Source organism: Pelmatolapia mariae, linkage group LG9, assembly GCF_036321145.2.
Source record: "Pelmatolapia mariae isolate MD_Pm_ZW linkage group LG9, Pm_UMD_F_2, whole genome shotgun sequence".
NCBI classification, from domain to species: domain Eukaryota; kingdom Metazoa; phylum Chordata; class Actinopteri; order Cichliformes; family Cichlidae; genus Pelmatolapia; species Pelmatolapia mariae.
In genome coordinates, this window is record NC_086235.1 from 33,072,268 (window position 1) to 33,092,571 (window position 20,304).

The 20,304-nt window shown below is 38.4% G+C and overlaps 1 protein-coding gene across 1 annotated transcript in view; it reads left to right on the forward strand.

Moving 5' to 3' along the window:
* cubn (cubilin (intrinsic factor-cobalamin receptor)) overlaps positions 1 to 19,769 on the forward strand; it is an 82,756-nt gene extending 62,987 nt beyond the window's left edge. The window contains exons 52-67 of the mRNA XM_063483247.1: positions 125 to 246; positions 1,185 to 1,410; positions 1,808 to 1,995; positions 3,542 to 3,698; positions 8,553 to 8,702; positions 8,793 to 8,978; positions 9,431 to 9,560; positions 9,931 to 10,148; positions 14,320 to 14,519; positions 14,752 to 14,914; positions 15,808 to 16,016; positions 16,805 to 16,949; positions 17,142 to 17,323; positions 17,707 to 17,872; positions 18,163 to 18,398; positions 19,586 to 19,769. Of these exons, the coding sequence (XP_063339317.1) occupies positions 125 to 246; positions 1,185 to 1,410; positions 1,808 to 1,995; positions 3,542 to 3,698; positions 8,553 to 8,702; positions 8,793 to 8,978; positions 9,431 to 9,560; positions 9,931 to 10,148; positions 14,320 to 14,519; positions 14,752 to 14,914; positions 15,808 to 16,016; positions 16,805 to 16,949; positions 17,142 to 17,323; positions 17,707 to 17,872; positions 18,163 to 18,398; positions 19,586 to 19,693 (2,786 nt within the window). The 3' untranslated portion in view covers positions 19,694 to 19,769. The remainder of the gene's footprint in view (positions 1 to 124; positions 247 to 1,184; positions 1,411 to 1,807; positions 1,996 to 3,541; positions 3,699 to 8,552; positions 8,703 to 8,792; positions 8,979 to 9,430; positions 9,561 to 9,930; positions 10,149 to 14,319; positions 14,520 to 14,751; positions 14,915 to 15,807; positions 16,017 to 16,804; positions 16,950 to 17,141; positions 17,324 to 17,706; positions 17,873 to 18,162; positions 18,399 to 19,585) is intronic.
* Positions 19,770 to 20,304: the final 535 nt, after the last annotated feature.

Consider the following 20,304-nt stretch of genomic DNA (forward strand, 5'->3'; position numbering starts at 1 on the left):
CTAATACCTTAGTTACCCTATGCCACAATTTCTTTGAATTCGAGACTAGTATTTAGCTAATGTAGCAATCAGGTAGCAAATAAACATTGTCCTTTGATGCATCATTCTCTCTTTTTTCTCTTAGAATGTGGAGGCTGGCAGACAGGTGACGGTGGGGTGTTAGCCAGTCCTGATTACCCTAACCTCTATCCAAGCCCCAGTCGCTGTGCTTGGCTGCTTGAGGCTCCAGAGGGACACACTATTACAGTAAGTGTGCACAGTGGCTTGCTACATTAAAACAGCTATGCGGACTACAGTGTACAATTGAATGCCCCCTATACGCGAGCACTTTGGCGACAGTGGAAAGAAAACCTCCCTTTTAACAGGAAGAAACCTCCAGCAGAACCAGGCTCAGGGAGGGGCGTAAGACAGGAGAAAAACATGCAGTGAAAGAGAGCCAGAGATTGATTAATAATCATATTAAATGCAGAGAGGTGTACAAACACATGTGAGAAGGGGTGAGAGAAAGAGAAGCGCTCAGTGCATCATGGGAAGTCCCAGCAACCTAAGTCTATTGTAGCAAAACTAAGGGAGGATTCAGACTCAACTGATCCAGCCCTAACTATATGCCTTATCAAAAAGGAAAGTTTTAAGTGTAATCTTAAAAGCAGAGACGGTGTCTGTCTCCCAAATCTACCGGGGTGATACAGTACTATGAGGTATTTAAGTTAAGATAGGGCCTGATTGTACAATACGTTAATTTATTGTCCAAGATGAAGTGCTAACTCGGTGTAACACGATTAACTGAACTTGTCAGTTGCAGAGTTTGTGGCTTCACTGCATTGAAAGTGACCTGTCACATTACAGCCACTCCTCTTTGTTTCCCTCTGCACTACAAATTGTTAAAGATGACATTGACTCTCCCTAGCAGAATCCAGTTTCGAAAGCAAACTTGTATTCTAGTGCATGGATCTCTTGCAGTCCTCACCAAGCAGTCACTTGTGTATGACTGATTTCAGCTGATTTCAGTTTCAAGCTAGCCACTTCTGAATAGCACTACTGAAATGTACATCTGATTTATTGTTTATTTTAGCTGCCAAGGTAGAGATTACTGTTTGCATGTGCAGACTGAGGTGTTTAACGATACCCAGGAGCCTCTTATACTTTTCAGATTTCTTGATATCCATTTCTCTTCCATGCTGCAGCTAACCTTCACCTACTTTAACCTGGAGTCACACAACACATGTGGCTGGGATTCTCTCACTATCTTCAATGGAGGATCCCCAGGTTCTCCCATTATTGGTCAGTACTGTGGCACCACCTCCCCAGGAACCATCCAGTCAGGATCCAACAAACTGGCTATAGTTTTCCTGGCTGATCATAGTGTGTCCAAAGGAGGATTTTTGGCCTCCTGGTCTTCTGATTCTTCAGGTGGGTCTGCACTGCCTAATTAAACATTTTATGAATATGCTTAATACATTGCAGTTGCCTATTCCATGTTTACTCCAATTGTATTATCAGGATCTCACATCTGAGTTAAATTCAGTGAAGTTAAACTAAGACATAGTTGAATATGTAGGATTAAATACAATATGATACAATATGATGCTGTCACTTTGAACACTGAGTTATATAATTTTTTTATATGCAACATGTCAGAAGGTCATAACTGTTCAGTATTGGTTTTTAGCCTTGTGTACAAATATTTTCCTGAGTATTCAGTGTATGGTTATTCATAAGCAGAAGAGCTATGGGACGACCTCTGAGTTATTTAATGTCTTACATACACTTTGTGCTCGTGTACTCAAATATTTTTGTGTGCTTCCAGGATGTGGAGGGGTGATCCATGCTGATGCAGGAACAATCAAGTCTCCAAACTATCCTCAGAACTTCCCAGCCAATGTGGAGTGTACCTGGAAAATCATTGCCCATGAGGGAAATCACCTTGAGATGAGCTTCAGCAGTGAGTTTGAAATTCCAGACAGCGGCGGGACCTGTGAGAGCAGCTATATCAAGGTATAAGCACTTGCACCTTGCAGGAGATTTTTTCCCCTTTTTTCATTTCAAATTAAGCTTTAATTTAGGGCAGGGATAATCAAATTCCTATCGAATCTTCTTCTTCATATTCATATCAGAAATATTCATCTTCGTATTTTTTTTTTGGCAGATTTTTATTCCAGATGCCCGTCTTAATTCAACCTAAAAGGGATTTGTGTCTTTCATGTATTAGGCGAATATGTAAACAAGGACACTGTGGTGCCACTGAGTGGCATAGGTAATAATATTAATAATAAGATTATTATTATATGTATTATTATTATTACTTCCATGTCAGACACAAGTCCCTTATGGGTTATGTCAAGAAGGGCATCAAAAGTCTGCAGCGCTACAGTAAGAGTTTGGAAGGGGGGCAGGGGGTTGTGTTTTTGTTTGGCATCAGTGCAAAAATAATAAGAAAACCTCAATAAATGAAAACTATACAATAAATGACAAAATCTTAATATCCAGAAGACATAATCTGTTTTGTCTCCGTTTATTCTATTACACTTTGTATCTGGAAATATGCAATACTTAAGCTCGTTTTCATTTGACCTGCAGTTGCATGCAGAGAAAGCTCTCTGAGCCCCACCAGCAGCGGTCGTTTATTGCAGGGAAAAGAAGACAAAATAGAAGCAGCGCAACTAGAAATTTGTGATTTCTTGTCTTCATTTTTATCCGTTCATGCTTTTCCACTTATCAGGGTCACAGGGGGACTGGTGGCTATCCCAGCTACCATAGGGTGGGAGGCAGAGAACACCCTGAGAGCGTCAGTCTGACCCAGGGCTAACACAAAGAGAATGAAACCATTCATACTCATATTCACACCTATGGGCAATTTAGAATCACCAATTAACCTAACCCCATTAACTGAATGTCTTTGGCCTGAAAGAGGAATCCAGACTGCCCGGAGAGATCCCACACAGACGTGGGGATAACATGCAAACTCCACACAGAAAGGCCCTGCCCAGGTGGTGGAGGCAAACTCAGATCCATCTTACTTTGAGCTAACAGAGCTAACTACGATGCTTATTCATTTTCATTTATTTTTGGCTTATATGTCATACTTATATATTTCAAATCATTAGACAACATTACTATAAATTAGTTGAATTACAAAAAGAAGGTTAAAATCATCAAATCTCTGTCTAAGACTTTGAGTATACTAGTGGCCAAAGGATAAATCACTTAATGCATTATTCTTGTTTAACCGGTTGCCAAGAAAATGCATGGAATACGGTTATTTAATGAAAATAGGCTATATAGGCTATATCTGCAGTTATGTGTAGACCCAAAATTATTTTGTAAGTCATCCTGCAGCAAATTAGTAGTATGTTTTAAAAAAAACAAACATTTTTTAGCTTCTTTCTTCCTTTTTTAATCAAGTATATTTGCTTTCTGACCTTTGACTGCAGAAGAACATTAGCTTTGATTTTTTTCCCAATCACCTTTTTGTTTTCAAATAAAATTGGCTGCAGAATGCTATCATAACAGGACCTGATTAAAACTGTGCATGTTTCGGCAGGTGTGGTCAGGTCACAGTCAAATTAGTGAGGCTCTGCTGTCTACAGGCTGTGGCTCTGTGGCTCCAGGGTCCATAGTTGCTCCAAATAACATCATCACAAGCCGATTCCAGTCCACTGGAGCCCCTGGCAAAGGTTTCTCAGCCTCCTTCAACACCAGTAAGAACCAGACAGCCAGTACAATTTCATGTTAAAGCTTTGCTGTAATGGCTATTATATCACACGCTTTGGTGAATTTTCCTCTTCTAAATAAGTTTAGAATTAATCTTTTCTAATATGAAGGTGGAGAAATGTTACTACTGCTATGTAAATGCCATTTTATCTCTGGAAACTTCCATGGGAAGACCCAGTAATTCCACGTTTGCCCATTTGGAAGCCATTGCAGATTCTCGGTTAAGCCTTTAGAACAGTGACCCAAAATGTGGGCTGGTGGACCACAAAGGTGCTGCAGGTGGGCTGCAGTAATAACAGAAATTCAGTTTGAAATTATTCAGAAATATGTACAGTCACATATTTATTTAGACTTATTTATTTATATAAAAAGTGAATTAAAACAGGTGATAGGGGGTGGTTAGTTTGTGATATTACTCATTACTTTGACTGTTCTTATATTGAAATGTGTGTCCTAGTGCAGCTGGGACACACATTGGCCTTAACACTTTGCATATGACCAGGTAGCATTAGAAATTTTCAAAGAAGTACTTCACTTTCGCTTGTATTTTGACTAGAGTATAAGTCACATGGCATTTTCTGCTTTGTTTTGTTTTTTCTAAGCAGCCATTCCCACTCTTGACTTTGGGAATGACTGCTCTAGAAGCTTTACACACATGTATTGTTTTATTTTATTATTATGTTTTGCACTCTATGCACATACTTTGTGGGATTTAGTTGGTCAGAAGAAGTCAGAGACTTGTCCCGAAGCCACTCTATAGTCTCAGAGTACTTTCCAAACTAAAAGTATTTTGCTCTTTCTTCAAGGTCTGTTCCTCTGACAAGTAGTTGCCATTCATTGTTGTCTTACAAGAAAGTGGTAGGAGTTGCATGAACATCTGAGAAACTTGATTCTCATACTCTCAGATTCTACAGTTTTGCAGACTGTAAACAGTTTTTGTATTTTACTCAGTGTTACAGCATTCACACCTTCTTGAACATAAGACAATGAGGAACAATTGTGTCATGTTATAGCCTTATTCCAAAATTCCAAAATAAATTCATTTTTCACTTCAGAATTGTCCATCTAATAACAAAAAACAACAAAACAAAAATATAACATGTACATACGTATTCACAGCCTTTGCAAAATACTTTGCTAAAGCTCCTTTCCCACTATTTACTGCTTCAAGTTCTTTTTGAGTATGATGTATGAGGTGCCGCAAGGGACATTATTACTGAAACGCTCTCACACACACTACTGAAACGCTCTCAGACACACTACTGAAACGCTCTCACACACACACTACTGAAACGCTCTCACACACACTACTGAAACGCTCTCACACACACTACTGAAAAACCAAGGCATTTCAGTTAAACAGGAAGGCGTTTCAGTTAAACAGGAAGGCGTTTCAGTTAAACAGGAAGGCGTTTCAGTTGAACAGGAAGGCATTTCAGTTGAACAGGAAGGCATTTCAGTTGAACAGGAAGTTGTTTCTTGACAAGGAAACTGAAGAAAAAAGTGGTAGATTTCAAACAAACCACTACAGAGATGTCTACTCAGCAACCTGCTAGTAGCCTAAGTGAAACAGCTGCATTACTTAACAATATATAAGCCTCAGCATAAGTCAAAATTTAGAATAGCAGACGGGCATTATCCTGGTTAATTTTTTTGGCATATGTGCTTTTTGTCTTTTTAGCAAAGAAAAAATTATCTTAAAATCATTAATAAAACCAGGGAGAGAAGGCTTAGCGTTCCTCCATTTAGCACAATGGATATAATATTTACTCAAAAGTATGATGATGTTAATAATGTCTGAGACACCCAATGCTAGATGATCCATATAAAAAAATCTATGATGTAATTCAAATAGTGGCACATCATTAATATTTAGGGAAATCCAATTTTTTAAGTTGCACCAAATGCATTGTGTGATAGGGCATAGAAAAAAAGATGTTCTAGGGTTTCATTTTCATCAGTACAAAAAGAACCACCTCAAAACCAAATCTCTTTTTTAAAAATTCTGCCACAGGATTAATTTTGTTTATTACTTCAAAGTGTGTTTCTTTAACTTTAGGTAGAATAGGCTATTTCATAAATTTTTAGTATGCTTTATCCAGTGTATATGAAATAACTAAATTAGAACCATGCAATGTAACCATTCTGTTGTAACTATGAAATATTTTGTCTTTGAAGAAACTACTAATAAATTTATTATTGCATTTTTATCAAACAGCTGACATTGCCCTAGCAATAAATTTGGGAGCACTGATGAGAAATTATTGTATATCATAAAAATTTTAATCAAATGAAGCAGAGGCAGTGGGACCAGTTCACAAAATTTGTTATATTCTCTTTGAGAACAGTTTAGACAATATTTTTCTGAAAAGTCTGTGTAACTTAGAATGACACCGTTATCATCCAACAAATCTGTTATGAATATAATCTTTTTGTTTAAACCAGTCGCTCTTGAAAATTGATTTTTGATTAAGTGTTATTACCCTATGATTCCATAAGGTTTAATTATGGGGAGAAGTTGTGGGTATATCTCATTATCTCAGATTTTAACCATTTAATTCTAAGGGTGCCAACCATAAATTCTAATTCTGGAGTTTTGATACCACCTTTATTGTATTCCTTCACAAGCTGAGATGTTTCAATGTAATGGGTTTTATTCCTCCACAAAAATTCGAAAATAACTGTGTTAGCCTTATTAATGTTTTTAGAGGAGATATATAGAGAGTGACAAGGATAAATCAATTTGGAGATGCCTTCAGCTTTAGATAGGATGTTTCTGCCAAAAATAGCGAGGTCTCTGGTTAACCAGTGGCTAAGTGATTTCTTCATCTCCATGATACAGTTAGAAATATTAGTGTCTTCTCTGCTAATTGGGTTTTTTAGATATTATCAGCCCTATATATTTAACTTTAGGTTCAACTCTAACCAAAGCTATTGAGGAGTCAGAGCTTGTATGAATCGGGAGTAGTTCACATTTTTTGATACTGAGAGATAAACGAGAAGCTTTAGAGAAAATTTAGTTTTCTCTACCACGTATTTATCTTTCAAAAAAAATAGATGCATCATCTGCGAATTGACTTATTTTGAAGTCTTTATTAAAAATTGATATTCCTTGTATGTCGTTAGAATTTTTGATTAATAGTGTTAACAACTGAGTTGCCAATATAAAAAGCTTAGGGGAAACAGGACATACTTGCCGAATTCCCTGTTGCACCTTGAATCCATTCCTTGATTCAAGGAAGCTAAAATATTGTTAAGTAATGCGGCTGCTTCACTTAGGCTACAAGCACAGCCGCCCCCAACCCCCAGGTCCTGGACCAGTACCGGTCTGTGAGTCGTTTGGTACCGGGTCGCAAGAGTTGAGGCTTGAGTTTGAAATTTATGGTTTTCAGGGTATTTATCGTTTTTTTATTTTTATATCGTTTATATTGTTAACTCGGTTTCCCTGGGTCTTTTCCCGTGTTATGAATAAATCTTTTTTTGGTAGCGGTACTGGTTTTATTTTATTGTATTTATCCAAGACAACTTAAAGGCCGGTCCATGAAATTATTGTCGGCCATAAATGGTACGTGGCGCAAAAAAGGTTGGGGACCGCTGTACTAGCAGGTTGCTGAGTAAACATCCTTGTAGTGTTTTGAAATATACCACTTTTTCCATCAGTTTCCTTGTCAGGAAACAACTTCCTGTTCAGCGGAAATGCCTCTGGTTTCATTGGAGTGCGTGAGTGCATTTCAGTAGTGTGTGTGAGAGCATTTCAGTAGTGTGTGTGAGAGGTAAAATTTCAGTAGTGTGTGTGAGAGCGTTTCAGTAGTGTGTGTGAGAGCGTTTCAGTAGTGTGTGTGAGAGGTAAAATTTCAGTAGTGTGTGTGAGAGCGTTTCAGTAGTGTGTGTGAGAGGTAAAATTTCAGTAGTGTGTGTGAGAGGTAAAATTTCAGTAGTGTGTGTGAGAGCGTTTCAGTAGTGTGTGTGAGAGGTAAAATTTCAGTAGTGTGTGTGAGAGGTAAAATTTCAGTAGTGTGTGTGAGAGCGTTTCAGTAGTGTGTGTGAGAGGTAAAATTTCAGTAGTGTGTGTGAGAGGTAAAATTTCAGTAGTGTGTGTGAGAGGTAAAATTTCAGTAGTGTGTGTGAGAGCGTTTCAGTAGTGTGTGTGAGAGCGTTTCAGTAATAATGTCCCTTACGGCACCTCATAATGATGCTAGGGGCTTACTACACCATTTTTTATCACCAACGATGTCTTTGTACTTTGTTTCATTCATCTTTCTCTCTTGTTTCTTGCTTCTGAAAAACATCCCATGGTATGACTCTGCCACCACCATTCGTCACTGTAGGGATGGTTTTGGCCAGATGATGCGGCGTTCTTGGTTACCTTCAGACATGATGTTTGACATTCAGAGAGTCTTTGTTTCATTGCCCCAGGGAGTTTCTCATGGTCTGAGAGTCCTTCATGTGCCTTTTACTGAGGAGTGGCTTCCACCTTGCCACTCTACCATGAAGGCCTGATTGGGGGAGTGCTGCAGAAATTGTTGTCTTTTTGGAAGGTTCTTCTCTCTCCACAAGAAAAGCAGAAGCTCAGAGACACTTACAGTTACTATCGGGTACTTGGTCATCTTTTACCCCAATCTCTCAGACTGGTTGGTCTGCTTTAGCCAGGGTTGTAGTCCTTTAAAAACTTCTTCTGGAGGCCACTCTTTTTCCCCCAATATGTTTTATTAGGGATAAAAAGCTATTTTTTTCAGGTTTTAAAAGTTACTTTTTTAACTTGTTGGTCGGCAGATCTTTTTTGCAGTGACATGGTCATTCTATCAGCATACAAAGAAAGTCTGTTGTGCTCTTTTCATTAGGATGCGGTGCAAACTTTACAGCTGACAGCGGCCGTGTGGTTTCACCAAATTATCCAGCAGACTACCCACCCAGAGCCAACTGTAACTACACCATAGATGCTGGAGAAAAGACTGTGGTCATCCTGACCTTTCAGACATTTCAAGTTGAAGGTAAGTGTTACAATTAACACATTTGCATGCAAAATATCTAATAAGATTCAGTAGTTTGTTGAATATTTCCCCCCTCTCTCTGTTGTCTAGCACATTCTACCTGTCTGTACGATGGCCTGAAGATCTACAGTCTTGCTACAAGTGGCATTCCTATTGCTACTTTGTGTGGTACCACCATCCCAGGGAGCTTCTCCACCTTTGGCCCCATGTTGCTCCACTTCTACTCTGACTCTGTGATTACAGACACTGGCTTCATGGCAGAATACACAGCTATTCGTAAGCAATTCAAAGTCAAATTATTGTTATACCCTAATGAGCCATCACCATTTGTTTTAAACAAAATTGAAGAATGGGAAGGCAAAGAACATTTTAGATATATGAAATTGGAATAAAGTCCAGTATTTTTAATTAAAATTATTATAATTATGTAATGAACCACTTTTCCATTTAGTTACTTTGTCAAACTTTTCAATCAGTTCTACTTTTCTTTTTTGGCGTTTATCTTCTTTACTCTAAGGAGGATAATTTGTTAAATACATATTAGTCAATGTCAATATAATGTTTTAAGGGAAAAAACTAAATGACAGATTTTATTTTGGTTTGTTTCTTTTTTGTATTTTCATTATATTTGGCATTGTTAGTTATATTTATTATAAAGGGTGTGGTGTGAGGAGTAGATGCATACATCTAAAGTGTCTGTGTGTGTTTGTGTTTGTGTGCATGTACAGCATGTGGTGGTTTCTTTAACAGCACCGCGGGTACAGTGAGCAGTCCGGGGCTGTCCATGACCAACTATCACCACAACATCAACTGTACCTACCACATATGGGTCCAAGCAAATAGAGTAGTGGATCTTAAGTAAGACTTCACTGACTTCACTGGCTGCTTTAACCTGACTGCAGTACTTCACAAATGACCTGATATTGTTCACAAATTATTTTATTGTCTTGAAAAACTTGAATGCAGTGTTGTTTTTCAATTAGCTTTGACTTTTTAAAAAGATTACTTAAAAAATTACATGACATCAGTGCATTGTCTTAAAACTAGAACAACTCAAAACGTTTTTTCCCACATATTTCTGTGGAACCTCCTTCACACAACAATGGGAACAAAACGTTCTGAAAAAAGCAAAGCCTTGGATACATAGGACTTGAGCTGGTTTCATCTGATAACCGGACGAACTGGTGCTCTTGTACTCTGGGCTTTAAGAAATGTTTCTTTTCCACAGGTTTAACACCTTTCATCTGGAGGCATCTTCTTCCTGTCAGTTTGACTCTGTGGCAGTTTATGACGGACCGGACACTCTGTCACCCTTGCTGGGGAAATTCTGTGGCACAGTGCTCCCACCCAATCTCCGTTCCTCCACAAATCAGCTCTTCATTGTCTTCAGCACAGATAACACAGTGAATGGGATTGGTTGGAGAGCTACTTACAGTGAAACGCTCGGTAGGTGGTAATGACAGTGTATTTTTTTATTTTATTTTAAGAACAAGTGAACGCCACTTATTCATAAAACTATGCACTTGCACCGCACAACTGATGATCTCCTGGGACATTCAGTCTCTAGAGCTTATTCAGAAAAAAAAATTGTTCAGCTGAGTGTGTGGATAGAAAGACTCCTTTAAAAAGGGAAGTAAAGGAAAAATGGCTGGAGCTGATAGGAACCCCAACTTTGGGGTACAAGACTGCACTTCAAGATGGTAAAAGGACTGGTACTTACTATATAGTACCTTTGTACTCGGGTTGAGCAATCAAAGTGCTTCCTGCTACAAGTCTCATTCACTCAGTCACACACAGATTCATACAACACTGTATGCCTAAGCTTTCCCTAACATTCACATACATATTCACGATGGATGCATCAGGGGCACGTGAGGGTTCAGTCTCTTGCCCAACAGAAGGCAAGGCAAGTTTATTTATATAGCACAATTCAACAACAAGGTGATTCAAAGTGCTTTACAGAGACATTAAAAACAAAAACAAATAAAAAGCATGATTTGAAATTGATTAAGACAAGCAAACAAACAAACAAACAAACAAACAAACAAAACAGTATATAAAATCAAAAATCAAAACAGTAGATAAAATCAGAACAGTAGATAAAATCAGTAGTTAAAATGTAAGTTTTGAAATTTAAGCTTAAAAGTGTGGATTTGGTGCTTTATTCAAAAGCAGCTGAGAACAGGTGAGTCTTCAACCTGGATTTAAATAAACTGAGTGTTTCAGCTGATCTGAGGCTTTCTGGGAGTTTGTTCCAGATATATGGAGCATAAAAGCTGAATGCAGCTTCTCCGTGTCTGGTTCTGACTCTGGGAACTGATAAAAAACCGGGTCCAGATGACCTGAGGGATCTGGAAGGTTCATACTGGGTCAGGAGGTCACTGATGTATTTTGGTCCTAAACCATTCAGAGCTTTATAGACCAGCATCAGAACTTTAAAGTCTATCCTCTGACGGACAGGCAGCCAGTGTAAAGACCTCAGAGCTGGACTGATGTGGTCCACTTTTTTGGTCTTAGTGAGGACTCGAGCAGCAGAGTTCTGAATGAGCTGTAGTTGTCTGACTGATTTTTTAGGTAGACCTGTAAAGATGCTGTTACAGTAATCAAGCCTACTAAAGATGAATGCATGGACTAGTTTTTCCAGGTACTGTTGAGACATCAGATCTTTTATCCTTGAAATATTCTTGAGGTGATAGTAAGCTGATTTTGTTATTGTCTTAATGTGTTTTTCTAAGTTAAGGTCTGCATCCATCACTACACCCAAATTTCTCGCCTGGTTTGTGGTTTGTAGGTGTATAGATTGAAGTTCTCTGGTGACCTGTAATCGTTTTTCTTTGGCACCAAAGACTATTACTTCAGTTTTGTTTTTGTTTAGCTGGAGAAAATTGTGGCACAACCAGTCATTAATTTCCTCAATGCATTTACCAAGAGCCTGTACAGGGCCTCGGTCTCCTGGTGACATTGTGATATATATTTGTGTGTAATCTGCATAGCTATGATAGTTTATTTTGTTGTTCTTAATAATCTGTGCCAGTGGGAGCATGTAAATGTTAAACAGAAGGGGTCCCAAGATGGAACCTTGGGGAACTCCACATGTGATACTTGTCTGCTCAGATGTGAAGTTACCTATTGATACAAAGTATTTCCTGTTTTCTAAGTATGTTTTGAACCAGTTTAGTACAGTTCCTGAAAGACCTGCCCAGTTCTCCAGTCGTTTGAGTAATATGTTGTGGTCAACTATATCAAATGCTGCACTGAGATCCAGTAAAACTAATACTGACATTTTTCCACTGTCTGTATTCAGACATATGTCATTAAACACTTTGGTCAGAGCGGTTTCAGTGCTGTGGTTCTGTCTAAAACCTGACTGGAAGGCATCATAGCAGTTATTCTGTGTTAAGAAGTAATTGAGCTGTTGAGAAACTGCTTTTTCAATGATCTTACTTAAAAATGGGAGATTTGAGATCGGCCTGTAGTTATTCATTTGTGTCTTGTCAAGATTGTCCTTTTTCAGTATAGGTTTTATTACAGCAGTTTTTAGTGATTCTGGAAACACACCTGACATTAAAGAAAAGTTGACGATCTGTAACAGGTCTGACTCCAAAGTCTTTGAGACCTTTTTGAAAAAACTTGTTGGCAGGACATCTAAACAGCAAGAGGAGGAGTTCAGTTGGCCTAAGATGTCCTCCAGGTCTTTGCTGTTAATAGGGTGAAACTGTTTGATGGTGTTTAAACAGTTTTTTGGTGGACACAGTACATATCCTGGATCTGCTGTTGATGTACCAATTGCTTGTCTAATCTTTTGGATTTTTTCTGTGAAGAATTTGGCAAAGTCATTGCAGGCCATGGTCGAATGAAGTTCAGCTGCCACTGACACAGGAGGGTTTGTTAGCCTGTCAACTGTAGCAAATAAGACCCGAGCATTATGACTGTTTTTGGTGATGATGTCAGAGAAGTAGGACCTCCTTGCACTCCTCAGTTGTAAATTATAATTGTGAAGTTTCTCTTTATAGATGTCATAATGAACCTGGAGGTTTGTTTTTCTCCATCTGCGCTCAGCTTTCCTACACTCTCTTTTTTCATTTTTCACCAGTGTGGAGTTTCTCCATGGAGACTTTTTCCTTCCAGAGATAACCTTCACCTTAATGGGAGCAATAGTGTCCATTACATTTAACATTTTAGCATTGAAGCTAGTGACGAGCTCATTGACTGAACCTCTGGATAGGTCAGGTGTTAATGGGAAGACCTGGTTAAAGATCTCACTACTGTGTTCAGTTATACACCGTTTTGTGATCACTGCTGTTGATATATTTGTGTGGGCTGAGATTTTACTTTCAAAGAAAACACAGTAATGATCAGACAGGCCCACATCAGACACAGTAACCTTTGAAATGCTCAGGCCCTTGGAGATCAGTAGGTCAAGAGTGTGTCCTCTATTATGTGTGGCCTCTGTTACATGCTGAGTCAGCCCAAAGTTGCCCAGAGTGTTACTCAGGTCTTTAGTCCCTTTGTCCTGAGGGTTGTCCACATGGATGTTAAAATCCCCAACAATAATTACACAGTCGAAATCAACACAGATCACAGACAGCAGTTCACTGAGGTCATTAAAAAAGTCTGTGCAGTATTTGGGAGGCCTGTAAACAAAAAAAAAACAAAAAACAAAAAAAAAACCAGAAGACATTAACCCTAGTCTGGAGAAGCTAGGGATTCATCCACCAAGCTTCTGATTGTGGCGGGCGACTGCGGCCACAGTCGCTACATTAGGTCACACAAAACAAAAATCAAATAAAAATCAAATAAATCAAATCAAATAAAAGCAAATCTGAGGCTGCAGTGGATTTTCCACAGCTGAAGGCAGGGAAAAGGGAAGCCTAGTCTCAGTTTTCCTAAGGCTTTAGATCATGGAGCCAAAATTTGACATCAGTTGTATCAATCCATGGACCAAACCCACCTTGGGTCAAAGAATGGTGACAGTCAAATACAATGTAAAGGGGAGGAGGATTCTCTCACTAAGAGACAGACTTTCACCCACCACACAACATACCCAGAAATCCACAGATCATCAGCTCAGCTGTTCACCCTGCTTGAAATGTGAGGTAACACCTAAATAGCAGTCCAGGCTAGTTTCCAAAGATCCCCTTGAAGTAAGTGATCACTGAGTAAATTTGAATGAAAATTGGCTGATAATGACTCTTCATTCTCATACACTGACAATTTTTGTAAACAACCTTCTCTTAAAGACTGAATTTGACTTCGGTGCAACTGAGTGAAAAGGGACAGTGAATGTTTAGATTTTATGTACTTGTAAACTTGAGCATTTTCTTGATTTGCATTGTGTGTTGTTGGTGTTTTTTGTGCTTTCTGGGCATGTGTCCACTCTTTGTAGGAATTGATTTAAGGTACAATTACTGTATGCAGTTGGCTGGTGATAACTAAAACAATAACATTAGTCTGTCTTGAATTCTGACTGGGTACCCAGCAGCAACTGTTACAAGTACTATCTAGGCAGTATTATCTATTTTTACATTACTAGTTTGAACTTTCCAGACATTGGACAAGTTCTATTGTTGCTGTTTTATCCAGAATAAACAAGTGGACATGCTTAAATTACTTGCAGGTCCAGCACAGGGATGTGGTGGATACCTTTCCATGCCCATGGGCATGTTTGGTTCACCAGATCCAAATCTAGATGGTGTCTATGAACCATGGATGGACTGCCTATGGACCATTGAGATGCCTGTCAACAAGGCAGTCAATCTGACCTTTGACTCCTTTGAACTTGAGACTTCGACTACCTGCCGCTATGACTATGTCAGAGTAAGTATACTAAGGGCAGATATTTAATTCATTGAAAATTTTTGAGTTCAAATATCAACAGTATTATTTTTATACTAAAACCCAGTTTACACTGGCACAGTGTGTTAGTACATCTGGCCACAAGTGGATCAATTGACTCCACTTGTGGCCAGATACACTGACCAAATGAACTTGCTATTATCTGGTATTTCTGCCAAGCTTGTATTAATATTTGTATCTGTATCTCTCTCAGGTTTATGATGGTGACAACATGAACTTCCCTTTGTTTGGGACATTTTGTGGAACCTCTGTCCCTGCTTCCTTCATATCAAGTGGAAACTTTTTGGCTGTTCACTTTGTCACTGATGGCTCGGTACAGAGGCGAGGCTTCAATGCTACCTACAGAGAAGTACCATGTAAGAAACATTTTGATACTGCATTGCATTCAAAGTCATATTTTCACATGAAGAGACATGAGACAATATTTTACGTACAAAATCTATCTGCCCTCTTTTTTATTTGGCATTGTGTCTGGTGGCTGACTGGCTGAGACACTTTTTTTTAATCCATCACAATCTTCAATGGATGAGGCTCTCAGGTCCTTACATACATGCAGCTATACATGGATTCTAGGTTACAAAAAATGTGATTTGTTAAAGTTTGTTATGCCACCGACACAGCTGGGTTGAAGACATGAGCGTACGATCGTGTTGGTTTTTAGATTTTCAGAAAATATCTGGCAAGCAATGTCAGCTAGACCTTCAGGCCAAAAGCCTTCAGCCCAGTTGAACTCACATCGCTGGTCATGAAATGTTTTGATCATTCTGTGAAAAAATACATCTTTTTTCATCATCTTGAAGTGAAAAACTAATTCTTGGGCAGCAAGACACAACAAATAATATGTTTTTTGTGTAACTTTTATTTTTCAAGATGGATTCTAAAATGCTACACATTGTACATTCATTGAAAATGTGTTGGCTTTCTGTATTATTTGTTGCTTTGGAAAGACTTCTGTGGCACAGAAGACACCAATTAGAAAGGTAGTAACAATAGCCAGGAAGTTGTTGGGATTTGCATTAGCACTGTGTGTAGAGCAAGGCAAATAACATTGTGAGTGATGTAAGGCATCCACTTGCCTCTTCCTTTAAACTACTACCATCTGCACGGTGCTATTGTCGCTCTTTGTTCACAAAAAAACCAAACTCCAGACTATATTGTATGTTTTAGAGAATGGCTCTTCTACTGTTACAGAATAAGTCTGGCTATTTTTGGAGGGTTTTTGTTTCTAATTGTGTCTGTCTTTCCTCAGTAATTTGTGGAGGGACACTGAATGCCACATCTGTTGTCCAGACCGTGACGTCACCCTTTTTCCCTAATGAATATCCTCCTTACACCTCCTGTCGGTGGATCCTGGATGCTCCAGCCCTAGAAACCATCAAAATGTCCATCCAGACCTTTGTCCTCCAGCCTGACCAGAGCTGCTCTACAAACTATCTAGAGTTGAAAGACTGGCCTATGGTGAGTACGGACAGAGACTAGACCAACACGTGCTGTGTCGTTAATACTAAGGTGGTGACTGGACCTCCTAAGCAACTATCACTCTTATCATTTTGTAGAGCTTTAAGATGAAGTTACTCCAATAGTTTTTCTCTTTTTAAAATTTGAAATTAGTAAATGTCACTTGCATTAGATGAACTCTTGTAAAATTGAATATGCAGTGGAAAGGAGGTGCACTAATAAGAAGGTGGCTCTGACAGCACATATTATCAAAACTATTTCTATTGGTATGCTATGCTATTGCTATGTCTGTCATGTAGGACTTTTACTTGAGTAAAGTCGGTGCCACCTGAACAGAATCACAGATGACCAGGCTGAGAAGCACTGAGTAGTCAGGAAGCCAGTCTGAGAAAAGAGGAATTGTGACCACATTTTATCATCATAATTTTTGTCTACCAAAAGTCAAATGCAGAGAGGCATAGATCATGTGGAAATTAATAATTGAAATACGTTAAACTATTTATAAAATTGTTTGTACATCCCTAAACCTCAGTGCAAGTACAGATTGGGATACAGTGTAACAACCCAAAATTACTCAATAGTAACACATTCATAAAACTCTCCCTTTTAAGCTTTTGATGTATTTTGGGAAATGTGTGAACTTTTTGTCATGACATTTATATATTAACCAAAACTAAAAGGTTTCATCAGCGTGTCTTTGATCATGTTCAGTATGAAACCGCCTTACGGTACCAATATGTTGACATATGACGTTAGTATCATTCTAATAAGATTCTTGTGTTTTTCAGGGAGACTATGGGCAGTCTCATAAGCTCTGTCCATCAGATGGTCATCTACCAGACTTTTACAGTTATGGCAGAACAATGCATGTGCAGTTCAAATCCGACACCTTTGTGACAGGAAATGGCCTCAGCTTCACTTTTCAAATTGCCAGTAAGGAAGGAGAAATAGACCCAAAATACCCTATTCAAATCATCCTTTTTTATTATTAATAAAATTCAAATTACTTTAAAATGTGTACTTGCTTGTCTGCATCATCCATACTTATTGAAGTGGTGAATATTGTGAATACTAATTGTATCTGGTTTCTGATAAGTACTCTAACGTAGTTTCTGTGTTTTTCAGGCTGTAGCCGAACATATGAGCAGGAATATGGCTACCTGAAGAGTCCAGGCTGGCCTGACATATATCCCAACAACATGGATTGCACCATCATCCTAAACGCACCACAGAACAACTACATCTCTTTCTTTTTTAACAATTTTGATGTGGAAAGCCATAGCGACTGTCAGTTTGACTATTTGGAGGTAAACCAAGCAATGTTAATGCAGAGACACAGAAACTGTGTGTGTATGTGTGTGTGTATGCTTGCATGTGCCATGTGTCATTTAGAATAGAATAGAACAGAATAGAATAGAAAAGAATGCCTTTATTGTCACTATCAGATGCACAATGAGATACAGAGCATCTCCTACTGAGTGCAAGAGGAGAAGGAGAAGAAAGGGGGTGTGAGGTGCACAGTTTCTATTCTATTCTATTCTATTCTATTCTATTCTAACATGCTGTTCCAATGATTTCCTTCATTCCTTCATATATTATAGAAGTGTCAGATTCAGTGTAAATGTCGGTTGGATACCGTATTCTGTGTGTAATATGTTTTATCCTCGTTTCCATGATTTTCATCTCTCAGATCCGTAACGGCAGTACAGCAGACTCACCACTGATTGGCAAGTTCTGTGGAAGCACTCTGCCAAGCCCTGTCTTCCCACAATCCAACCAACTCTACTTACGCTTCAAAAGTGACTTTTCGTTTTCTCGTGATGGCTTTGATGCCACATGGACATCCTCCCCTCAAGGTCTGAACTGAACTGAATAAAATATCATTTTTAACCAGTTCCTATAAAATATCAGGGGCTTACAAGTCATTTCTTTCTTGTTGGTATGACCAACTAAACAGGATTTTTTACTATTACTTTTACTCTTTTATACATTTGACATCCCTCCTTTAAGCTTTTAAGTCAACATGTATTTAGAATTTTAAATCCTGCTCTATTTAGGAACTATAAGATATTTTTAGTAGTAGTAGTTTTTGTAATGAAGGAATACAGATTGTTCACTCTGTTCATCCTGTCTTTTTTGTAACTAGGTTGTGGTGGCACTCTATTTGGAGACCAAGGCTCATTCGCAAGTCCAAACTACCCTGGAACCTATCCCAATAACACCCATTGTGAATGGAGCATCATGGCACCAAGAGGCCGTGTTGTGACCATTACCTTTAACCAGATCAGTATTGATGATCCTGGAGATTGTCAGAACAACTTCTTGAAGTTGTACGATGGCCCAGATACCTCTTCACAGTTTGTTGGACCTTACTGTGGTGTGGTATGTTAAAGAGCATTATTGTAATCTTGACATAATACGGTTTTTATACATTTTACTGCATTGCATATGTCAGAAAAATTTTACGGACTTAGCGTTCCAGATTAGGTACGAGTGATCAAAAGCTCAGTAGACAGAGACAAGTCAAACCTGTCCTATTCAAACCTCTGACATCTAGTGTCTGGTGTTGTCTTTGTTATGGACCTGTGTGGTATAATAATGCTATTATTTAAAGAGCATTATAAGGGCTTCACAAAATAGGTTAGGTGAGTCTGGTCAGGGTATTAACAATGTAGAAATAAACTATTAGGCATAAATTTTTCAATGGTAATGTAGTTTTACTATATCTGTAACAGAAAAAGCTATAAATTGATTACTTGGGGTAAAAAAGTCCTCATAACTGAACACTCCACTTACTGGGTCCATCATGTGGTTGTATCATTCTGTCATGAAATGCAGAGAGATAGGACCCAGACTGAGACTTGTAGTTGACACAAGACAAGTCTTTATTATGGCTAATATTGTCCAGATCACAAATTTATTAAAATTCAAAAAAACAGCAAGCACCAGGATAACAGTATCAAAACAAATAAGATACATATTTTCAAAACACAGTGTCTCTGTGACTTTCAAACCCCAAAACATGTTGCACCAAAGTAGCACGTTTTGAAAGTCCATCTTTCACCAACTGAAAAAAAATGCTGTGATTGCAGCTGTTCCCTCTTTAACTCTGACAATTTGAATATTAACAATCACAAAACTGAGCTAATGTCTCATATTTAGGTGGTTTTGCTAGTTACAGTCATTGTGCAGCTGTACTGTTTATAAAATTAAAATAACAAAAAGTTCAGATTGAGTGTGTAGTATAAGGTAATTAGTGTACTTCTTTACCTATTCATTTTGCAATAGATTATTATGTCATGCAAAAATAATATATAATTTGACAGGTCCATTTCCCATTTCATGCAGGTTTTTTCTTCAGTATTTAGAGTTCTATTGTGTTCATTTCCATATAGATATAATGTTTTCTTTGAATCCTTTGTCAGAATAAAGCACAGACATTGTACTTTGGTAACTACGATTGGTAATGTGTTGTTTTTTTCCTGTTTCTTAGCTATTTAGAGTGAGTCACTGTTGATAGTTTCAGTATAAAAATGTAAATTTCTTCTATTTCTGTGTTGTTTGTTCAGGAAACCAACATTGCTCCATTCACAGCCACTGCCCACCAAGTCTATGTTGTTTTCCAAGGCCAGTACTCCACCCTGCCTTCAGGATTCAGACTCACCTGGACCAGCTGAGAGGATGCTCTCTTTCTTCATCTCTGTCTCTCTCCCTCACACATACACCATTAATAAAGCTATTCTATGTTATAATGCCGTGTTATAATAAATATATAATTCAAGAAATGCAACAGTGTGCTCAGTCGTTTTTATATCAGGTGCTGCTTGTAAAGCAGAATGCTGCTGCATCAACCTCACTCACCTGCTGATGAGTTAGATGTCACAAACCACACTTATTTTTTGACATGGTGACAAATAAAGGTGTCAATCAAATCAAACAACACGCTTTAAACATTAATAATGACAGCTTTGCGTATTATATTTGTTTTATTGGTTCTCATATTTTAGCAGTGATAAAGATGTTTGTCTAGATGTTTACTGGAAAACTTAAGACAGGCCTGTGCATGTGCCCCTTTGAGAAGAGGGATCTTGCAAGCACTTCAACATTTCAGTCCATAATGGCACAGTTTTGGGCTGATCTCATGATCATCATTACCCCGTGAGGCAAGGTCTTGCACAAATCTCCAGACAAATTGTCATGGTTTGCTGTGTGGCAGGCAGGATGTAGGACCCAAAAGCAAGACTCATGGACAATGAAGGACTGAGATAAAGAAAGCAGCTTTATTTTG